The 12748-nt window shown below is 46.8% G+C and overlaps 1 protein-coding gene across 5 annotated transcripts in view; it reads left to right on the top strand.

Annotated features, from left to right (window-relative positions):
* Nucleotides 1-12748, top strand: part of KIAA1958 — a 57472-nt gene that overhangs the window by 16198 nt on the left and 28526 nt on the right. For 4 of the 5 annotated variants that reach the window (XM_082783897.1, XM_082783900.1, XM_082783898.1 and 1 more), the window contains exon 2: nucleotides 11142-12410. In XM_082783897.1, coding sequence (XP_082640023.1) covers nucleotides 11255-12410 — 1156 coding nt within the window. In that variant the 5' untranslated portion in view covers nucleotides 11142-11254. Of the gene's footprint in view, nucleotides 1-10673; nucleotides 11067-11141; nucleotides 12411-12748 lie in introns of those variants that run through there. The other variant, XM_082783901.1, reaches the window with a different exon arrangement.

Consider the following 12748-nt stretch of genomic DNA (forward strand, 5'->3'; position numbering starts at 1 on the left):
AGAAAAATTAGCAAATAGTTGGAAGGAGCGTTTATAGGTTTTTTATCCACTGGCTGATGATGACAGGGTGTTACCCAGTATTCTGACTGGTTTACATTTGAATGCAAATCCTTGCTTTTACTGGCTCATCTCTACGGCAGCTTTCATGTTCCCGTCTCTTCTACATCTCATCAAAGTCTTGTCTAGGAACTTTATTAGGGACTCAAATGCATGTGATCTGTTATGCACAGTTGGATACAAGCCAGTTCATGGATTAATCTGCCATCTTTGTTCCTTGCATTTTTTTTTTCAAGTCTGTTCTTTCTTGCAGCTCTTTTCTCCAAGTGTTTTTTTTGTGAGGATTTTAAAAGGAAACTGTAGGGCAGGACCTCAGCCTGATGTTAATAGTTTAATGATAAGGATCATTATTGATCCTGCAAAAAGAGCACTATAAAGACAGTTTCAGAATGTTATTTTTGCTGAGAACTAAGTCCTTGGAAAACTATTTTAAGTCCCAAACCATCTTTGTGCTTAAAAAAAAAATAAATTAGAAAGCCTAAACCCATAAATTCTAGTATAGAAAGTGCAATTTCACCCTCTCACAGAAATGTTGAGTTTCCATGATAGTTCTAATTTTCTGCAGAAAACAATGTCTCTGTTCTGTGTAGACAGTTAACAGTGTGGTTCCACTGACACTATTTGGCCAAATATTGTATGTTTTTAATATTGCTATGGTTGCACTATTCCAATTTTCCTTAGTTTGGAAAAATCCTGAAGAGAGAGAAATCCTACACACAAAAATACCAAACCTGAAACAGTGAAGGCTGTCGTGGACCGAGGCCAATTGTGTTTGCTTCTGAGGGATAACATGGTATAGTTAAGTTGTCTGGGCTGGAACTGAAAGCACTGGTTTTCTACTAAGGGGATGGGAGAGTTTGTCTTCTGTAATTTGTGTGTAAGTCAGCGATAATCTTGTTTTCTTTTTAGTAAATTACATGCAGACTTTCTGTTAATACTGGTTCCAGGAAAATGAAAGACCAGGGAAAGCATCTTGCCTTCAGGCTGTGTATGCTTGCCTCTCCTTATTGTAATGCTAAAATTAGAGAGGGTACACACTCTTCATTGTAAATGCAGGAAATTATATATTTTAAAGATTTTCCAAGTGTGTGGTTCATAGTCTCCATTAGAGAATAGTTGCGAACCACAAGCTGAGGAAATGCTGGGATCTTTCATATAGTGCGGTTTTATATTCAGACCATCCTGAGAAATGGTGTGAAGAAAGAGGCAATTTTGGAGCAAATTTGAATAAACACGAAAAAGGAACCAAGCCATAATACATAAACCCCCAACAGCTAAGTAAAAGCTAGTTGTTTTTTTTTTCCAAACACTCAGCACTTTAAAATCTTATTGTCGATACACTTTTCAGAAATGATTTACAAGAAAATGTGCTCTTTCATTAAAAATATCCCTTGCTGAATGCAGAGCTATTAAAATATAAGAGGTGGCTAAGAGTGCTTTGAGGCCACAGCAAAACCCCTTTTGGCTGTTTACTAATCCTAACACACCCCTGCCTCTGAGCGTGGCCCATCAGACGCCTCATGTAGCACTGTACATCGGTGTCACCATCACGTGCACCCTGACGTTGTGGTCAGCAGAGTCCTGTTGACAAAGCTTGTGGAGGTGCTGTGAAAACCCTCTTCCCGTTGTCATCCCACCGTGGCTTGCTCCAAAGGCTGACTCTGGTACGATGATTCGCTGTCAGCCATTAAATGTGAAGGTGAGGATTTCTGGCGCTTGCAAGAGATGCTGAATCATAAGAAGTGGAGCATGAGACCTTGCTCATGTTTCCTGGAGACTTGACTCTCTTGCTGCATTTCAGCATCTCTCTGAGGGATGGCTTTGATGCTGGCTGAAAATTCCCAGAGAAGACAGAAGCCTGAACCAGAAACCAGGCATCTCCAACCAGGCTGTTTTCCAGATCTGTAACACACCTCTACAACCATTTGTGTACAGCCTGTATGTTTGCACATCACTTGCAAAGCTCTGGAAAGAGCTTTAGAGAAAAACTGTCTGTTTTGCCCCATGAGCAAGGCCTACTGTAAGCGGGGTTACCCATTCGTGCTGGATTCCTCAGCAAATATTGTTGGAGCCAGAACATGGTGTCATGGGTTTATGTGGCAAGGTTTTGGTGGGGGGGGGCCATAGGGTTGGCTTCTGCAAGAAGAACCCAGAAGCTGCCCCATGTCAGACAAGGGCCCTGCTGCTGGCCAGAGCTGAGCCAGTAAGTGATGTTGGTTGTGCCTCTGTGAGAGCAGATTGAAGAAAGGAAACAAAAACTGCTGGTCAATAGCAGCTGGGAGAGTGAGGAGTGACAAACAGCCGTGCAGCCCCCAGGTGGGTGCAGCAGGAGGTGCTCCAGGCAGGCAGCAGCAGTTCCCCTGCAGCCTGTGGAGAGGCCCCTGGTGGAGCAGGCTGTCCCCCTGCAGCCCATGGGTCCCACATGGAGCAGATCTCCACGCTGCAGCCCGTGGAGGAGTCCCCAGTGGAGCCAAAAAATGCCATCTGTCAAAAGTAACGATACAAGAACGATACGAGCATAGAGGTGTATTTAAATTTGTTCTGGTTCCCCAAAGAATGAAGATTAAAGTTCTCTCATCCAGGGAAATTGACTGCAGTGACATTACACCTCGGGTAAGTCCAAATTCATAAAATAGGCATTTGGGTCTGGTTCAGCGACTGCTAAAGTCAATGGAGTCTTGACCTCAAGGGGTATTAAATCAAGCTCTCCTGAACACATTTGGTGGTGTGTATTCTGATTGGAGTCTTACCTGTGTTCAAGGAATGAGCAACAGTGCAGTGATAGAAATGTTAGAGCTGGAGACCTTCATTTTGACTTTGATGATGTAAGACACATTGTAAAAAGGACAACTTGGATCTGAAGGTTCAGAAAGGATCAGTGTCAGAACCATTACAGTGGTGTGGTGTTCCCCAGGGGTCAGTGTTGGGGCCATCCTCTTTAATATCTTTATTGATGATGTGGATGAGAGAATTGAGTGCACCCTCAGTAAGTCTGCAGATGACACCAAGTTGGGGAAAGTGTCAATGTGTCAGAGGGCAGGAAGGCCCTGCAGAAGGACCTGGACAGGATGGGTCAATGGGCAGAAGCCAGTGGGATGAGGTTCAACACGATTAAGTACAGGGTCCTGCACTTTGGCCACACCAACCCCATGCAGCGCTGTGGGCATGAGGCAGAGTGGCTGGAAAGCTGTGCAGAGGAAAGGGTCTGGGGGTGCTGGTTGATGCTCACCTGAACAGCAGCCAGCAGTGTGCCCAGGTGGCCAAGAAGGCCAGCGGCATCCTGGCTGTGTCAGGAGCAGTGCAGCCAGCAGGAGCAGGGAGGGGATCGTCCCCCTGTGCTCTGCTCTGGTGAGGCCGCACCTCGAGTGCTGTGCTCAGCTTTGGGCCCCTCAGTACCAGAAGGACATCGAGGCCCTGGAGTGTGTCCGGAGCAGGGCTACGGAGCTGGTGAAGGGCCTGGGACTCAAGTCCCATGAGGAGCGGCTGAGGAACTGGGGGTGTTTGGTCTGGAGAAGAGGAGGCTCAGGGCAGACCTCATTGCTCTCTGCAGCTGCCTGAAAGGAAGGTGTGGGGAGCTGGGGATCGGCCTCTCCTCACAGGTAACGGTGATAGGACCAGGGGGAACGGCCTCAAGTTGTGCCAGGGGAGGTTCAGGTTGGCAATGAGGAGACATTTCTGCTCAGAAAGAGCAGTCAGGCACTGGGACAGGTTGCCCGGGGAGGTGCTGGAGTCACCGTCCCTGGGGGGTGTTCAAGGCAAGGTTGGACGTGGTGCTTAGGGACATGGTTTAGTGGGTGACATTGGTGGTAGGGGGTAGTTGGACCAGATGCTCTTGGAGGCCTTTTCCAACCTTAATGGTAATGTGATTCTATGATTCTATGAAAGCCAAATTTGTATGAGTGGCAATTGCACTGCTTTCCATGGGCTTATATCCAGGATAGATTTTGCTCAGGCCTTCATTCTTGCTACATCATTTCCACTGTTGTTAGTGGAGAAGGCTGAGTGTGACTGAAAATGTTTGCTCTTTCCATGCTCTCATTCTTGCGGGGCTTTCAGCCATTGGAGAAATGGGGAGAAAATTAGTGTTCCTTGTAGCAGGGCACTTATGTTTTTTAAAGCAGGATTTGAGCTGGTCCAGCTGGTGTATTTTTATTCTGAAAGTTCTACTTCCATATATGTATATATACATATATATATTTATATGTTTTGTGTATACATTTGGTCATGTTTGGCCACTGCAGCAGTCAGCATTCTGAAATGTAAAAGTAAATTTGATAGTAGCTCAAAGAGAGGTGAGGCAGGGCCAGATTCATCTTAGCTGGAGGAGGAGTCTCATGCTTTGGCAGTTCAGTAATGCACAACTTGGCGTGTGGGTCAGCTCAAGGGCACTTCAAACAACCAATTATATTTTCCTTCTATTGATCTATGTAACAGCATTCTGCCATTTAAAGAAGTGCATTGAGTATTCTTACATAGGAACAGACTTCTGAGAATTAGCTGGTGACATGGTGAAGATTTGAAAGTTCACTTCTTCTCCTTTTCCCTTTCCAGGCTTGGAATTTAAAGAGGTATGGGCAAAAATAAATGCACATATGTGCACTGAGCACACAGTTGCACTTATTCAGTGTTACGTATGTATACAGGAAAAAAAAAAAGAGCAAGAAAAAAAGACCACAAAAGTCAACCCAGCCAAACAAAAGCCCACCAGTTTGCAAGGGTGTGCTTGTACGTGGAATTCTGACACGTAGGTGCAACCAGAGTGTTGAGGCAGAGCTAATGAGTGCACAGAGATGAGACAGGCAGGCTAGATTTCACCAGTGATCTAAACAGCTAAAAATGCTGCCCAGCATTGTGCTCTGATGAGGTGAAACGCTGAATCTGAGTGCAGCTCCTGGAGTACAAGGACAGGAGGAAATTATTTCCATGCTAGGTCCCTTCAGTTCCCCTCAGAATGTGCCACTGCCATGGGGACACCTCACAGTTGCAGGACAGTTCATCTATCAGTCTGTACATCTGCACAACTGCTAGTTCTAAAATATGCTTACTTTTGTCATCCTGAAAAGCACAGATTTTAAGCTAGGGCACAGAGCATGTCTCTTCTCTCAGACCAAAGTGAGAAGGGTTCAGGAGATATATTTCAGTGAGGCTTTGAGAGGAAGTTTTAGGGATGCACTTACTAAATAGCAACTTAAACGAGCAGAATTTCTCTGTACTCTGTGTGTACACTGCTCAAGCCCACAGCTACTTTGTGTTAATAGTTTGAGATCTCAGTGCTTAGAAAACCCTGAAGTCTTTCCTGATCATGCTGCTCGGCAGTAAGTGATGTGGAGGGTTAGTGTTTTTTGCAGGATCACCTTAATGCTGCAGAGCTTCTGGGAAAAGTGTGACAGACAATGTCCTTTGGGGTATAGGCAAGAAAATCCAAAGTTAAAAAAAAAAAGTGCTTAGACCTCTTGACCAGATTGCTCAGATTCACTGCAGCACCTGTTCTGCTCCGTTTGCACCTTGTCCTCCTACCTTTGGTCCCTCCAAAACCCTCTAGCTCTGCTGCACAGGAGCAAGGCTCATGTAGCTCCTGTTCAGTGGGTGCTTAGGAAAAAACACCATAGAAGCAGCGGTGCTGGTGGATTAAGGATTAAAACCCCTTGCAGCTACTCAGCTGGTGAATTTCATTTCATGTATGAGGCAGGCTAGTGGGAGGCTCATAAACCCTGTGGTAGTCTTCAGTGTGAAAAGGCAATCAAATCCCCCAGCCCTCTTCCAGCCAAATCCTTTTCTTTCTCAGCCAGCTGAGGGAATTTCACCAGCAAGCAGGTTTTGCTGCTTTCTGCCTGCTTGCTGTGATGACAGCTGCGGTTGAAGGCATGCCACACTTGGCAAGGAGAGCTTCTTCCCTGAAGACTAACCATCAGCTGGGGAGGAGCTGCAGCCTCCTAGAGCAAGTGTGACAGACAGCCATGAGATTTTTATGAATGGGGAAAGTGCTGCTTGCCCAGAAAGACACACTATTTTTTCTTCCTACCTCCCTTTGCATCCCCTTCCCAGGAAACTGTTCATGCTGCTGCTGGTTGGTGACACGAATTGTAACTGTGGTTCATTATGGGTGAAAGCCTGTCCTGCTTCTCCAACAGCAGAACCCATACTGACTTCAGAAAGACCAAGATATAAGCACAGGCTCTGAGACATTCAAAAGTGAAGGCATTTGCTATGCATAAATAAATCAACATGAAATTTGGGGTAGCTCTTGAACTCTGCAGTGGAAAATTAGCATGAAGGGTTTGGTTTATTACTGTGGTGCATTTCTGTTTGTTTCTAGATCAGCTCTTACAGAGCTACATCTAAAAACATGAAAAATGTACAAGCTCACATAATTTGGAAGTGGCCAGTGATTTCTGTTAAGGTGAGAGGTTGTTTTTCTGCTTGAAACCATCAGCCGGAGTGTGTGCAGAAGTGATAAGGAAACAGTGACAAATGAACGGTGCTGGAGGAATTCCTCCCTAGTCTAATGGTTTATAACATTGCCAAACTGTCTTGGAGGCTTGCAGAACTTGTCAGAATCCGTGAACCTTTCCACTGTAATTTATACTCTACTCTTTCCTTGAGAGACATTTGATTAAAAACATGTTTTCCTAACTAAAGGGAAACATGTGCAGTTCATATCAGGGATGGAGGTCTGCCCCTTTCTCCAGCGGTAGAGCAGGACACCTAGATGATTCACACACTGCAAACTATCATTGTTTTATATATGCTTTCTTTCTCTCTCTCTCCTTTGTCTTAGTTCACAGTTTGTCTTTCAAGCAGAAAGTAAGTTCACTAATATGTGAATTGGTATGGAAGTTTCTTATTGAAGAAATTTGCTCCGCCTTCTCCGACGAATGGAGGCATAGATTTCTGCAGTTGTTGGCTTCGGTCCTTTAGCAATATTTTGCATTTGGCATAAGAAATACAATAAAACTCAGTAAAAGAAGCCTTAATATTGTCCATCTCTTGAATCAGATACTCATGCTGTGGTGGCCAAACCCTTAATTCACAGTGCTCCCAAGCTTTAGCTAGTGGATAGGTTTCCTTACTCGTGAGTATGAGAGGAAAGATCCTTCAAAGTAAACAGTGCTTCTTCCTCAGAGGGTGGTGGAGTAGCAGTCCAAAGTCTGGCCAGGAGAGAGAGGCTGAAACAAAGAGGATTTAAAACATCCTGAATTAACATACTGATTTTTTTTTTTTTTAATTTTGTGTTTTTGTTTTCTAGTATGAGAAAGCAGAAGCCAACACATAAGGGTTTGGGACCTCTGTAAAATCACTTAAAAATCAGGTTTAAATATTGTAAAATTGGTTTGAAATCCATGTTGCTTGAGATGATTAAATACAGTTTTTCTACACCTCTTTTAATGTTTTAGGGTTTTTATACAGCTAAAAGATTAGCAAGTTACTTCTTATGAATGGCAGTGATTTTTGCACTGTAATTGAATGTGAGAGTCTTGGGCTTCTAGAAAGTGTTGAATAGGCTATCTCAGCTTTGGGATAATATCCCAAGGGTTGGTTAATGTGGTCATGGTTAACGTAGCCATGGCTGTGCTGTTCTCTTGAACAAAAAGCAGCATGGAAGTTCCTGAAATGCTAATAATCAGCAGTGGTAATGGAATGTCAAACGTGCATTTGCCTGTTGCATGGGTTTTTCCAGGTTAGTCTCTGTCAGCTTGTCTAACGATACCCAGGGGAGGATGTCCATGGCTGGCTGCCTGTGAGCATGTGAGAGGAGAGGCAACATTTCTTGCCTTCCTTATCACAAAATGAGCCTACCACCCACCCTGAGCCATAGGGCCACCAAATGCATGTTCCAGCATGTGGACGCTGCTGGAAGACACCCACTTTCCTCCACTAAGCTCTGCTGCATGATATGTTTCTGCCTTTCAGCTCCTTCCTTGCATCCTCATCTCTGCTGCCTCGCCTCCAGGAGAGACACATCACAGATTTACCCATTTGTCCTGAAGGACCTCCCAATGAGGTCCTAACCACAACTCCACTGAAAACCCTCATACACAAGGAGGAAAAGAAGGAGAAGAAGCCGAGGTAGCCAGGTCTTTGTACCCCAATGGTGTTAATTCCTTCTCTGTATACGTTTATCCTGGTTTATTGTGGCCGCAGCTACCAAATGCTGTTGCTTCTGGCATCATTGCTTCTTCTCAGGGTCATAATGTAGGGCCTGCTCCTACTGCTATGTGCAAAATAAAGGAAGAATTTTGCTTGTATGAAATGTGCTAAGCCCAGTCCCATCCTAGTAGATGAAAGAGGGAGTGGAGAGGTTGCTATTTTCCATTACCCTTTGGTCACCAAGTAAACCTCATGTGATAAAACCCTAGTTCTGGGTATTTTCCTTCCCAAATCAAATGATGTTCCTGTTAATGCATTAACACATCTCAAAGAATGGTTTTGCAACAGCAGTGCTTTCTGGCATAGCATGTATTCTGTACACATTACTCACTACAGTGGTATGTTGTAAATGAGGTCGTAAACGCTAAACAAGCAATAAAATCTGATTCTTAATTTAGGGCTCAGATAGCTGTAGTGAATTTCCAGCACCTAGGGATGCTTCAGTCTGCATTAGATATTGCTAGGCTCTGAGCTGCAGAAAAGTGCTCTGGAAGATTAAGGCTTCGCCATCTGTAATGCAGTTAAAATAGTGTTGTTCACACTGAAGCTGTAGTGCGTTTTTGCCAGCTACTGTATGATTTCGGAGTACACACACGGGCAGGTTATTAAGCGTGAGTCATCTTATTGAATCTTGCCAGTCTGAATGAAGGACTTATATAATCTTTAAAATGTGATTTAGTGAGCAAGAGCAGACTGCCAGCCAGCAGCACACTGTCTGGGTGAGCAGACAAGCTCCCTCTTCAGGAAATCAGGTGGGTAATGATGGATGTGCTAGCTGTCTGCTGTGCTTTCCACAGGGTGAGCTGGCCCCTACCAAAGCAGCACTGCCGGCTGCTGCTGCAGGTTGTGAACCGAAGACACATTGCTTCTGAAAAACTGACATCTGTGGGTTTTCAGCCCTGCACACACAATCTAGGCTCTGAAAGCTGACCTGATCTCATGTCTGATCTATGGTCTGATTTTTGGGTGGTCCTGTGCAGGCTCAGGTACCCTGAGGATTTTGACCCCTGCCAGGATTGACAATGTATCTTTAAAAAGTTTAAACAAATACCCAGAGAAAACTCTAAAATGTTTAAAAACTCCATGTCTGAAAACGATAGCATTTTCCTGTGCCTACTAAGGTTTGCAAGACGGGGACCTTGCTGCAGGGGCACTGGTCATGCAAGCTGTGTTGCAGGTGACACTGAGATCTGTACCATCGCTGGTGTTTCGTGTGTGTGATAGAAGAAGCTGGAAGTTGAGTTATTGTAGCATTTCTTCTCTCAGAGTGCGCTCTGGTTTCAGCTACCACAAATAAAAGAAGTAAGAGAAATGAGGTTGAATCTTTTAATTTACCAAATTAACTTGTATCGAGAACTGATACTTTGTTCAAAAATCAACCTCTGGCACAGTGGTAAGTATGGATATCCTTAGATAGGAATACAAGTGTACATTTAATCTCTGTTATTTAAAGAAACCTCTAAGTGTTTTCAGCCCAACCTTATCTAAGCAAATATCAAAATTTTGAGTTGTTGGAGCACATATATTTTTGATCTTTTCCAGCAACTCAAATAATCTCAATTTTTTAAAGTAAAACAATAGTGCAAGAAAAAAGAGACTGTCTAATTTGGTACTAATGATAGTTAGGCGAGGAGTGGGGACTATATGATGGGAGTTATTTGTGATGTACTGACTTTCTTCCACACCTGTGGCCCCTGTCTGTGTGGACCTGTTGAACTCAGCTGGAGCTCTGCAGTTGACTTTGGTCATGTCCTGCTGAACAGTAAAACTGGGGGAGTTGGCGTTGGTCAGTGGGTGGTGAGCCATTGCGTTGTGCATCACTTGCTTTGTGCATTCTTGGTGTTTTGATATTTTTTTTATTTGTGTTGATTTCCCTTTGTTGTTAAACAGTCCTTATGTTGACCCATGAATTCTTGTACCTTTTCCTTTTTGCAATTCCATCTCTCATCCCTCTGGGGTGGGGGACGGTGAGTGAACACATGCGTGGTGCTTAGCTGCCCACCAGGTTAAACCACAACAACTATTCAGGGAAAGAATGCTACAGCTCCAACAATTGTCTATAAACAATTTCAGCACTTTTTGCTAAGTTATGTTACTATTCCTTTTTTTTTTTTTTTTTTTTTTTTTTTACTGAAAGAATGGTTAATGTTTAAATGTACTTTATTTTTTCTTCTTTCTTCCCCCTATTCACTTAAGTGAAAGCAGCATCACTTACCTGTGTCACATCTGAATGTATGTTTATGGTGATAAAAGTAGGTATCAGACAAAAAACTACAAGGTTTGCTAGACAGTCCTAGTGCTGAAGTTCTGGGAAGTTGAGGGCTTGTGGTCTTTTATGGGTGAGATTGCATGGTGAAAGCTGAACTTCCTTGCCTTTTTCTTACATTGAAAACTAAAATTTCAGGTCTCCATTTAATGTCTCCGAAATTCGGTTGAAAAGGGGGTATTTGATACATTAGAGAAACATGCATAAATGATGTAAAATGTCATAAATTTTCATCAGAGGCAGAGGGGATGGCTGAGTTGGTGCTTAGATTGCCGCTTTGATGTTCTAGATAAATTGTGTGCCTAAGATTTTATCTAATTTTCATGGCCTAAGTATGAGGAGATAATCACTGTTTTTTTTGTTTTTTTTTTTTTTTTTTGTTTTTTTTTTTTTGTTTTTTTTTTTGTTTTTTTTTTTGTCTGCATTTTGTCGGAGATTTAGGCTTCAAATCATACTGCCCCTAATGCTGAACTTGGTTGAGCTTAAGAAGCCACTTCTTATTTCAGCCGTGTATTGCAGCGTGGGTTTAAGCGCAGGTTTTCCAGGCAGGATGAGCAAAAGGGGCTTCTGAGAAGCGTGTTTTGGAGCGCGTGAGGTGAGAGTACAGCGGGCTGAGCAGGGGCCGTGCTCTGGGAGTGCTGAAAAGCAGGGTTTTGCTCTCTCTTTGCAGGCGAGCAGCAAGCATGAGCGTGGCAGCGCGCGAGCGTGGGCGCCGCCACCCTGTGATCTGAGCCCCGTCCCCAGCTGACTTCCCGGCCCGCCGGGCGCTGCCCGTCCCGCACCATGGAGGACTGCCTTCACACCTCCTCCGAAAACCTGTCCAAGCTGGTGAGCTGGGCCCACAGCCACGGGACCATCTGCAGCCTCATCCCCAACCTCAAGCACCTGCTGTCCGAGGGGGCCCACGGCAACCTGACGGCCATGTGGGGCTGCAGCGCCGGCCATGCCTACCACTGGCCCCTGGCCGCCACGTGCCGGGCGGGCTCGCAGGAGCGTGTCTGCTTCCAGGACAGCCGCAGCTTCAACTCGGACAGCCCCAGCATGCTGGGGGTGCCCTCGGAGGCTCAGGCCAGCCCCTTGGAGCGCTACCCAGGCCGGCCGGGGAAAGCCAAGCTGGACTGCACCCGCACCCGCGACTCCTGCGACTTCTCCTACTGCAGCGAGCCCTCGGAGCTGGGTGAGGCGGTGGAGGAGTACGAGGATGAGGCCACGCTCTTCGACATGGTCTGCGAGTCCTCGGTGACTGACGAGGACAGCGACTTCGAGCCTCATCCCCACCGTGCCCCCGGCGGCCCTCGGAAGCGGCCACCCGCCGTCCTCCCCGCCGCCGCCCATGCCCAGCCGGCTGACGAGGGGGGCGGCGAGGTGCTCCTCAAGAAGATCAAGCAGGAGCTGCCCGAGGACTACTACATCGTGGCCAACGCCGAGCTGACGGCTGGCGCCGATGGGCCAGCACTGGCCCTCACCCAGATGTCCAAGCCCAAGCCACCAGCGCAGGCTGGACCCTCCGGCATGGTTGCCACCAGGACCCTATCCCTGCCCGCTGCTGGCCCGGACCCTGACCCACCACATCTCTGCTCCTCCCCACCCGGGCCACCCCGGCTCCCTGCTCAGAGGCCACCCCGGGGTGCCCTGGCCTCCCCAGCCCGGGGTACGGCTGGTGGCGTCCCCTCGGCCACCCTGCAGGTGCCAGCCACCAGCTCCAATGCCACCGCCGTGGGGAAGGCCATCAGCATCCCGCTATCAGCCCTGCAGCTGCCCGGGCAGGAGGAGACCCCGGCCACCGAGGAGACCCCACCGCCCACCCTGCAGTCGGCCCCGGGGGGAGAAGCAGCAGCATCGCCCTCGGTGAGCGCGGAGCCCGAGGTCAGCTCCAGCCAGCAGCAGCCCCCCGCCGCCCCCGCTGCCACCCCTGAGGCAGCAGCGCCATCAATGCCAGGTAGGAGGCTGGGGGGGTGGGAGAAGTATTTTGGGGGGGACGGGCACCCTGGCTCAGTGTCAGGGGACACATAAAGAGGAGCCCCGCTGGGCTGCGGGTTCATAAGAAGGCAGATAGAGGAGCTGCCAGCCTGGGAGAGGATCTGGAGGACCACCCCCTGTGAGGAAAGTGCAGGTGCCATGAGGAAATGCGTCTTTTAGGACAGGTTTTTAGGTCTGTGGGGTGCAGCTGTGTGCTGGGAGCTCTGCCTGGGAGAGGTGTGCAGCCTAGAAGAGTATCTGGAGGGAGTTCCTCCCTGTTATAAACCTTTATCACATTTTCCTGACCTGCAAATCAGA

This window comes from Aythya marila (assembly GCF_965140915.1).
Source record: "Aythya marila genome assembly, chromosome: Z".
Classification (NCBI taxonomy): domain Eukaryota; kingdom Metazoa; phylum Chordata; class Aves; order Anseriformes; family Anatidae; genus Aythya; species Aythya marila.